Genomic DNA, 9,837 nt, shown 5'->3' on the forward strand with positions numbered 1-9,837 from the left:
AAATCGGTCAGTTTTACACCCATTTGGTGGTTTCTTTCACAGTGAAAAACACAGTTATCCAATGTAATCGGCCGCTCGCCTTGTTTTATTGCCAACAGTTGATACTATAATACAATTATATTAGTGTTAATACAATTGAGTTTCATACAGTTATTATTGTATATTTATACAGCATTTAGCAGACACTCCAATCCAGAGTGATTTACACCTTTTTTATTTTCGGTTTATACACCTGAGCAATTTAGGGTTAAGGGCCTTGGTGGACTTGGGATTTGAACCAACCAGTAGTCAAACACCTTAACCACTGAGCTACCACATCAGTTGTTTTATCTAGCTCTATATTGTTTTTAAGTAGCACCATAATCCTGAAATTTCACTATAACTGACATTTCACTACAACATGTAAATTACTGCAAACTGTTTACACACAATTAGCAAAGCCAGCATGTCAATAAGCAGCATTTATCTATCAGATGCTGCATTTGCATTCATGAGTAAAATTTTTCTTTGGATAAAATTTTAAATTTGTATTCATCAAAAGGAAGTGCTTTACATTTATTTATTTAAAATTGCACCGCATTTGAATCGATAAAGTTTTCATTCTCAAAATATGGCTTTCCCGGCAGTTTTCTAACGCATGCGCGAAATAATCGGCTGCTTTCCATATTCTTCTCTACTCCCTACATAAGTGCACTGTGTACCGTTTACAGTAACGACTCCTGAGCACTACCTAGTGCTCATAAAAATAACGACAGGGAGCCAAATGTAATCCAGCCTCTGCGTGTCTCCTACGCGCGGGGAATACAGACATTGAACGCTGCACGACAACCATAAGTGTTGTGTTTGTAGCTTCTGCTCGTTTCTTTATCACATTGTGAGCTTATTCTTCATCATACTGATAAAATGTGGAACCAAGGTATGCGACTTAAATAACTTTAATGTGCCTAATGTTCTTCCCAAAGCTTGTGGGCCACTGGCTCAGAAGGCTAACAAGTAAAATCTAAAGAGAAACAAATTTAACCGTTTAACAAATTTATTCTTTAAATGTTTTAATGCACCGCTAATAGTGAAGCTGTTATGGGGAGTTAAACTCTTTTTTCTTAACTAACTACTTCAGGCGGACTTGACATCCTAGCTTTATTTTGGACCGAAGCTACACTCATCATTTCTGATGTCCGTTTGCAATTAGCTCTAAAGTTTGGCGCTCAGAATTAGCACGAAGCTAATCCGGCTACTAGCAAAGGGAGACGTTAGAACGTGTAGCGGATCAGTGTTTATTACACATAACCCCAATTAGAAGGATTCCGTGTGGATTGCTAACTAATCACTACTCACTAGTCTCACTAGTCCTCAGCTCATGTCACATTACATGTCATTAAGAAGGAAGACAAATAAAAGTCTGTATGACGATAGAAAAGAATACAACAGATGGCAGTAGGTTACAAAGGGTTTGTTTTTAGCATGGTAGTACAAAGTAAATATTTAATATAAATATTTAAAATGTTTTGTAGTGGTAATATGTATTTGGGTTATAGACACAGGGAAATTATGGATGGAATAACTTGCTTTTATTACTTGTGTGTACAGACCAGCAGAAGGTTTGATGAGATGGAAGGGGTATAAAAATTGAGGATATAAATATTGACTATATAAATATTGATTTTGAGTCAAAAGATCCTGCTCTCGTGTATAACCTGCAGCATTTATTTGAGCTGGAGAGTTGTATGTAGTGGTTGATTGAAAAGCAACATCTCAAAAAGTCACTAGACTTTTTGCTGGATGTTTTTTTTGTTTGTTTGTTTTTTTGTAGTAAAGTTTTGTATTGCCATTGGTCTGAGTTACTCGCTGTGGTTCAATGAGTTAAGCGCTGTGCACCTAATTATTCCAAAACCTTTTAGATGAAGTGTTTGTATTTACTTTCTTTCTTTATATATACACACACTTTTTTTCACATTTTTTTTTCTCTTTCCTGTTTTAGGATCATATGGAGAGGCTAGCATGGGTGGAGGATACACTCAGTCACCGGGTGGCTTTGGCTCACCTGCTGCTTCCCAGGGAGAGAAAAAGGGGGTCTGTATTTCATGTGTATACATATACACACACGTGTGTGTGTGTATACATTTTTCTATATGTATACAAACATATATATATATATATATATATATATATATATATATATATATATATATATATATATATATAGACTTTATTTGTATCCTGCTTTTTTTTAGAGGGCACGGGCACAGCAGATAGTCCCCTGCACAGTGTCACAGCTCATGACAGCAGCCCAGGCGGAGGATGTCTTTAGAGTAGGTGAGGTGGAGGTTGCGCAAGTAAGTTTCACTTCTCATCTGTACAGTCCTATGGTGAATAAAGTTTCTCAAATCACTTCTGTAGAATCATTTCTAAACATATCTCTTTTTCTGTTATGCAGCGTTTTGTGTATATGTATTTCATAGGTTACTATTGTTGGAATCATCAGAAACACAGACAAATCCATGACTAACATTCAGTACAAAGTGGATGACATGACGGCGGCTCCCATGGATGTCAAGCAGTGGGTAGATACAGAGGTAGGATGAAAGAAGGTGCTTCCTTTCTTGGTGAAATGAACTTTACTAGTCCCCTGTAGAGCAAACTCCGATTGATGCACAGCATAGCGGAAAGGAATACAAACCTATACAGTGGCAAGTAAAAGACTGTAAACCCCTTGGAATAAACTGTCTTTCTGCAACAATTTGCCATAAAATGAGATCTGATCCTTATCTAATTCACAACAATAGACAAAAGAAAATGTGCTTATGCTGATAAAACACAATTAGAATTGTGTCTTTATTAAACACACCCATCAAACATTCACAATGCTGGAAAAAAAAGGAAGTGAACCTTTGGAGTTAATAGCTGGTCGAACCTCCTTTGGCAGCAAGGACTTCAAACAAGAGCTTTTGGTTGTTCTGGATCAGACCTGCAAAATGTTCAGCTCTCTTGAGGTCATTCCACAGCATCTCTACAGGGTTAAGATCTGGGTACTTACTGGGCCACTTGAAAAGGTGCATTTAGTTTTTCTGAAGCTAACCTGTGGTGAATTTTTCAATGCTTAGTGTCATTGTCTTGCAGCATCACCCAACTTCTTCTAAGCTTCAGCTGGCAGATGGCCACCCTGAGATGATCTTTTAGGATATTTTGGTAAACCTGGGAATTCATTTTTTTTCCCTCCATGATGGAAAGTGTTCCAGGCCCTGAGGCAGTGAAGCAAGCCCAAATCATGCTGATCCCTCCACCATACTTCACCATTGGGATGATGTTTTGATGTTGGAAAATATATACCGCAGAACATCCCCAAACAGTTCATCTTTTGTTTCATCAGTCCATAAAACATTTTCCCAGTAGCACTATGGATACCTAAAGTGCTCTCTGGCAAACTTCAGACCTGCAGCAATGTTTTTTTGGGAGAGAAGTGGCTTCCTCCATGGTGTTGTGCCATAGACACCCTGCCTGTTTAAAGACTTGCATATGGTAGATTTATGAACAGAGATGTTTGCCAGTTCCAGTGATGTCTTCAAGCCTTTAGCTGTTACTCAGCTAAATAACCCAGTTTATTCTAAAGGGTTCATCTACTTTTTCTGGCCACTGTCAAAAATGGTATATAGTATAGATAAATGGTAATACTACTACTACTACTACTACTACTACTACTAATAATAATAATAATAATAATAATAATTATTATTATTATTATTATTATTATTATTATTATTATTATAAATAGTAACATTAAAGTAAATCAGATGTCCGATTTATTCCATTACAGGAAATGCATGCCATCGGTACATTAAGATTGATGTGTTGGCAATAAGACACCCCATAGCCTAATGTTTAGATTAACAATGTTAGTTTTAATGGTCTGGTAGATAGAGACTTCTTGTTGTATTTCACATTACAATGCATTTTGCTCAGTAAGTAAATTTATGTTGTTTTCCACCCATTATCTCATCAGTAGTTAAATGTGTCTCAGCTTAAAGTAGATCTGAACTTTATTTCCCATCAGTAAGGCTGAAATTAGTGCAGAGTAGGGAAGTCTTGTTTAGGTTTCATTACTGTTTCAGTTGTTTTTGTAGACAGTACTTTGGCTTTATAGATATTACAGTACTTTGCATTACACCAGAGCAGGGAGACAGGATGGTGTTGTACATTACGGATGCTGGAATTTTAAACAGAATATACTCTATACATCAGGGGTGTCAAGCAAATTATATTTGGCCCGTGTGATCATAACAAATGTGACATATAACATAAGAAGACACAATGAAACGAAACATTAAGAGAAGTATAAGGACCTGGACGTAAAGCAGAAGCTCCAGAAGGCGGAGGAGATGGGGAAAAAAAAGTCCGGTTTCCCGGCAGATTATGTTCATGAAAGCAAAATCAAAAAGCGAAGCTGCTGTAAAGGGTGTAAAGCTTTATTGTTAAAGCATCATCATATCTAGATGACAGTCAAGCGATTTTTATTTTGACAGAGAATGTGTTTATTACAATGACTATCTAAAGCATAGTTAAGGTAAAGGTGTTGATTTGAGTTTCTACAATGGGATGACCCAAATATTTATGATTAACATAATGAGAGGTTTATATTAGATTGCTTAATCTAATAAGTTATAACAGATCATTCACAAGGAACTTTACAGAGGATACGCCATACAATTTAAGCCTAATAATGAACTGATTAAAATGGGTTAAAGAAAATGATCTTATCTAAAGTATTTAATTTAACATTTATTGAAGTAGTATCTTCAGCACTTTTCACAAGTCAGAACATTTCCTGCCACTGACCTTAGTTTCTATTATTAAGGTTATAGAAGCCAAATGGTCGTTTCCTCTGCAGCATGTTTTACACCCCTCTGTTAAAAATTAGTCAACAGTCAGCACAAATTCCTCTTTCAGGAAGACTCAAAGTTACTTCCCTAAATGTAAATAGAAACAGTTAGTATGTGCTGTTATTTATTAATAAACTAATTATTTTATTGGATGCAAATCTGTGGTACAAAAGGAATATTACGTGTAACATTTAAATTCAAAATATACTCAAAATTCTACATTTTAAAAGTTTGTTTAACCTGTTATTTTTGCAACATTAGTCATTTTATTTAAAAGAAGTTTTTCTGTAGCCAGTAATGAGTAAGATTTTCTTTCTCTTTTGAATAAGACAAAGAAACACAATCATCTCTATCCTACTGTGCCTACTTCTCTGCTGGGCAAGTAAGGCATAATAAATGCCTTGGAAGCTAGATTAATGATTTATCCACTATTGCAATTAGTTTAATTCACTGATATTTTCTGATTACAGGATAAGTTAAAAAAGCATATAAATTGCTATTATTTGTGCAGTGGTATATAAACAGTTTAGTAAGTAATTGTATAAAATATCTTGAAATTCATTCCTGGACATAATTTTTATTTTGTTGTATCACTAAGTGTAGATGCAAAAATAGGTTTTTGTTCTAAAAGTTTGTTGTGTCACTCTTAGGATCCTAGTGTGGACAGCTCAGTCATTCCTCCAGACACGTATGTCAAGGTCTCCGGCAACCTGCGTTCTTTTCAGGTAAAAAGCCATGATTGATTATATATTTTTTTCCTTTACTAGTTATATTTAATGTAATTATTAAAAACAAATGCATTGTAGAATGATGCCATGGTTGGGATAATGTTATGGAGATTGATTAGTATTTGTTCCCCAATTTATTTTCTTTTGCTCACAGACAGTTAAAATTGAACCTGACAGGGACAAATATATTACTTTTTCATAGGAGCTTAACGTTTGAACTTATTAATGATTATTAATATGATTATGCAGCTACAAGTTGTTACTCAAAAAAAAAAAGCACAGATGATGCAGTTTACATGAATGTATAATAGTTTACATTTACAATGGTGTGTGAAGTGCTCTGATATTAGATTAACCCTTGAAACCCTTATTTTATTTTTTATATTTACTGTAACAGAATAACCGGTCTTTAGTGGCATTCAGTGTCCGGCCATTAGAGGATATGAATGAGATCACATCTCATATGCTGGAGGTTGTGCAGGCTCATATGCTGCTGAGCAAGCCACACACTATGGTGAGAATCTTCAAGTCAACCACAAAACCTGTAGTATTTCCTGCGCAACAACATAGGACATTCAATGTGTCTTTGTTCATACAACCAATATATGGTAGCACTGCTGTGAACATGTATGATGAATGTGCTGTACTGAATATAATTGTACTGAATATAAAAATGTACTCTATCATCCCCCCACACAAATATATTTTACTATTATTTGTTTTTTATTATTATTTAGATGGGAGGAGGCGGCAGTATGAACAGCAGCACGATGCCCATGTCTCGCCCTGGCCTGGGTGGCACTCTGGGTGGTAGCTATTCTGGTGCCAGTTCCATGGCCAATAATGGATTAAACCCTAATCAAAATCAGGTAAAATTATTTATGGATGCATGATTACCAGAGTATATTGTTATTTTAAAGGAATCAGTCAGATATTATTTAAGTTAAATATGTTGTGATGTAAAGAGAAAATCTTCTTACTAATTTCTTTCCATACTTAACATTTAAGTCTTTGAATTAGTCATTGCAAAAAATTTTCCCCTTTCTTCTGGTTTTTATTGTGTAGGTTTTATGTCTAATAAAAAGCTGCCCAGAACCTCAGGGGATCAGCATACAGGAGCTAAAGCAAAGACTAAGCGGCATGAGCATGACTATAATCAGGTATCTGTTCCTTATTTCTCTGTGTTACTTTCTTTGCAAACTTTTTACACATAGGTCTATTTTTTATCAAAGGCTTTATCAGAGCGATGCTTAATTCTTTTCCTGAACCAAAAAAAACACATTAGGTCCAATATAACTTTAGTTATAATTATAGTTGAGGTATTGAGGTATGGATTAATCCAATTTTAAAGTATTAGTCAAACAGCCTAATAATTGCAACTTTAAAGTAAATTCTCTACATTGTATTTACAGGCAAGTTGTGGACTTTCTCAGCAATGAAGGACACATTTTCTCTACTATCGATGAGGACCACTTCAGATCAACAGATCAAGAAGCTTAAGACCCATTTTTAAGCACTGCAAATGTAAACCATCTCTAACTGCCTGAAGTTAATGCCTAACTTAATTTGTCTGTGCTAAAACATTTTATGCACTTCCTGTGAGAAGTGTATACTGGCCAGGAAATAGATATTTAGGTGTGATGGCTGTAAACTTGCCAATGTACAAGGGTTATTCATGCAGGCTTCTTGGTTCCTGTAGTTTATGAGCGAAAATATAAAATCAAAGAAAAGAATAGCAAAAGTGTGGTTTGAAAACATTTTAATATTAATGTACACATTGTCCTTTAAAAATGTTTATAATTAAATAAATGGTTTGTTTGTAATGGCTGTTCTTTGGGTATTTGTGTATATTACATACTTCATACTGCCTAATAATAAGTTCAAATGCAATCTCATTATGTACATTAGACACTTCACATTGCTACACTATCTCTGATGTTTTTATTTATTTTTATTTTTTATAAAGGGCTAGTAAAACATGATATGATCAAGAGATGTTAGCAAGTCTTCCACAGGTTCGTAGTCATGATCACTTCCTGAGGTCTTTCTTTCTGTTTAAGTTAAAAAAGGGCATAGTCAGATGCAGTGTCTCTCTGTAGGCCTTACAATGGATAGCATTGATTTTTTTTTATTTGAAATTAAGACATCAATGATAAAGATTAAAGCATTTTTTTTATTAATTCAAATGAGCACCAACCTGTATTACGTGGCTGTTGTCTTGGAGACTTCACATACATGTTGGGTATGGCTAAACTCTCTGAGATAGACTTTCTAGGAACCAAAGGAGGGGGTACATCTTCTGTCTAATTTGCATAAAGGAAGCAGAAAGAGCAGAACTGTAGATACCAACATTTGAGAGTGCATAGGCTGTGGAAAAGGGGAAGTGTTCTTAGTGCTTACTAGACTTGAGTTGGTTTAAAATATTTTTAGAATAAAGTTATAACTAAGTCACTGTTCTTTAAAATGTAAGAGAACACTTCAGGTAAAGATGAAAAACAAAAAGCATCAGACTCTACTGGACAAACACATTTAACTTCAAATTAATATAAGTGAAGTGTTTAAGAGGTTCATGTAAAAAAAATTTGCTTACTTCATTTGGTGTTGGTGGTGGTGGTCTACGTTTTGTTTGGGCCAGAAGAGAATTTTCTGGTTTTACAGTTGGACTACTTTTGGTGTGCAGAGTGGCTCCTTTAGGCTTTGCACACACTTTCTGTGATTGTAAGGTCACTGTTTTGCACTTAGGAGGACGTGGTGGAGGAGGAGCCACAGTGTTTTCAGCAAGCTTATATTCATGGTAGAAATGCTCTGTTACCTCAGTGACCGTCTGTAGCTGAACCTCTGGGCTCTTGGAATCAGGCCAGGGTAAGGGGTCAGAGACGAATGATAGAGAAAGCTGCAGCCAGGGAACAGGCAATTCAAAGCATTTGTCTGGCGTTTCAGGCAAGCTGGCAAGCACAGTGGTCTCTTCTAGAACACCTTCCAGTCTCAGAGTTAAACCCCCCAGTGGATCTTTTTCCAGTGTTTTATCATGACTCACCACTTTGACATCCAAGGGAAAGGAGACGTTCTTGACCAGTTCAGTTAAACCATACTTTTTCTTATCTAACAGAATCTCAACAAAGTTGGCTGGAGTAAATAGAGGGAGGCAGATCTCATTTTCGCTACTCTCACACCCCTCGTCATCATCCTCATCCTCATCCTCAATCCGCTTGCAGATCAGGCTTTCCACACTCCCAGGAGCCCCTGACGTTTCTGATGCATTTGCTTTTTGTAATCTCAAAACTTCCAGCTGTTCCCCAGCACTAAGAGCAGGCACCCCTTCCTCCTCAATACCCTCAAAATGCCTAGTCACAGATACTCTCAGTCCTGGAGAAAGAGAGAATGCCATATACACTTCATATACTGAGCTAAACTCCCTTGCTCTTCTCCGTACTTGGCCACCATAGCTCTGAGAAAGCAGGAAGTACTGCTGGGTTTTTCTCCCCTTAGGGGCACATGCTAACACCATGCGTGTTTTATTACAGTTGTGCAGCACAAGTTGCTTGTTTTTTTGTAGCTCTTTCAACCAGCTACAGCATAGGAACGGATTAGACATAGGTCCTTCCAAGATTTCTGCCAAAGTAGGAAAGGCCTCATTTGGCTGTACCGCTACCTCAGCTAGAGATAGTGGAGTTACAAATGTTATATGTTTACACTGCTCCGTCACATCAGTTACATCGACTTCCAGGGTGGAGGGGAACGTCACTATGTTCTTCCTCACTGTGAAAATAACAATAATAACCATGCTTCAAATACTAAAGAGGCTTATTTACATATACAAACTAATGATGGAAAGAAAGAAACATTAGGTGAGTTAAATTTTTTATACATACTGTGCATGATGCCTTGGATTTCATAGACTGGGCTAAAGAACAACGGGCTGCCACATGTATTTGGGTTTGTTTTACAGAACCGTCTCGTGCGTAGCCTGGCTGAGTACATGATCTCATAAAGGGAGTAGCCACGGTCATTCTGGCATTCATAGAACTCTCCATGATAAGAAAAGGGAATGTGCACTTCTGCAGCGACTTCCTGCTGGCCCATGAGCTGACAGCGAACAACACTCTCCCCATCCTTATTGAGCTCAACTGTTAGAAAGGTCATCTCTGTCCCAGCTGGCACTGTGAGGTTCTCAATGATAAGATCATTTTTGCTGAAGAAGGTGAATGAGCCAATTGCATCCACACCAACAGGTA

General features: G+C 36.6%; 2 protein-coding genes across 3 annotated transcripts in view; one reads left to right on the top strand and one right to left on the bottom strand.

The window, feature by feature from the left end:
• The first annotated feature begins 747 nt into the window (after positions 1–747).
• rpa2 (replication protein A2) lies at positions 748–7,425 on the top strand. 2 transcript variants are annotated; one of them, XM_027149689.2, is made up of 9 exons: positions 748–916; positions 1,979–2,070; positions 2,232–2,333; positions 2,460–2,573; positions 5,525–5,599; positions 6,000–6,116; positions 6,340–6,471; positions 6,668–6,762; positions 7,015–7,425. In XM_027149689.2, exons 1-9 carry the CDS (start codon positions 904–906, stop codon positions 7,100–7,102), a joined length of 828 nt encoding a protein of 275 aa, XP_027005490.1. In that variant the 5' UTR covers positions 748–903; the 3' UTR covers positions 7,103–7,425. The 2 variants fall into 2 exon arrangements, with proteins under 2 accessions (XP_027005490.1, XP_047667825.1); XM_047811869.1 differs by lacking the exon at positions 748–916 and adding an exon at positions 1,389–1,434.
• The window catches only part of themis2 (thymocyte selection associated family member 2), a 4,165-nt gene continuing 1,672 nt past the window's right edge, over positions 7,345–9,837 (bottom strand). Inside the window, exons 3-6 of the mRNA XM_027149688.2 lie at positions 9,475–9,837; positions 8,193–9,361; positions 7,800–7,905; positions 7,345–7,653 (exon numbers count right to left, since the gene is read on the bottom strand). The exon at positions 9,475–9,837 is cut by the window's right edge and continues 63 nt beyond it. Of these exons, the coding sequence (XP_027005489.1) occupies positions 7,571–7,653; positions 7,800–7,905; positions 8,193–9,361; positions 9,475–9,837 (1,721 nt within the window). The 3' untranslated portion in view covers positions 7,345–7,570. The remainder of the gene's footprint in view (positions 7,654–7,799; positions 7,906–8,192; positions 9,362–9,474) is intronic.

This window comes from Tachysurus fulvidraco, chromosome 3 (assembly GCF_022655615.1).
Source record: "Tachysurus fulvidraco isolate hzauxx_2018 chromosome 3, HZAU_PFXX_2.0, whole genome shotgun sequence".
Taxonomy (NCBI): Eukaryota; Metazoa; Chordata; class Actinopteri; order Siluriformes; family Bagridae; genus Tachysurus; species Tachysurus fulvidraco.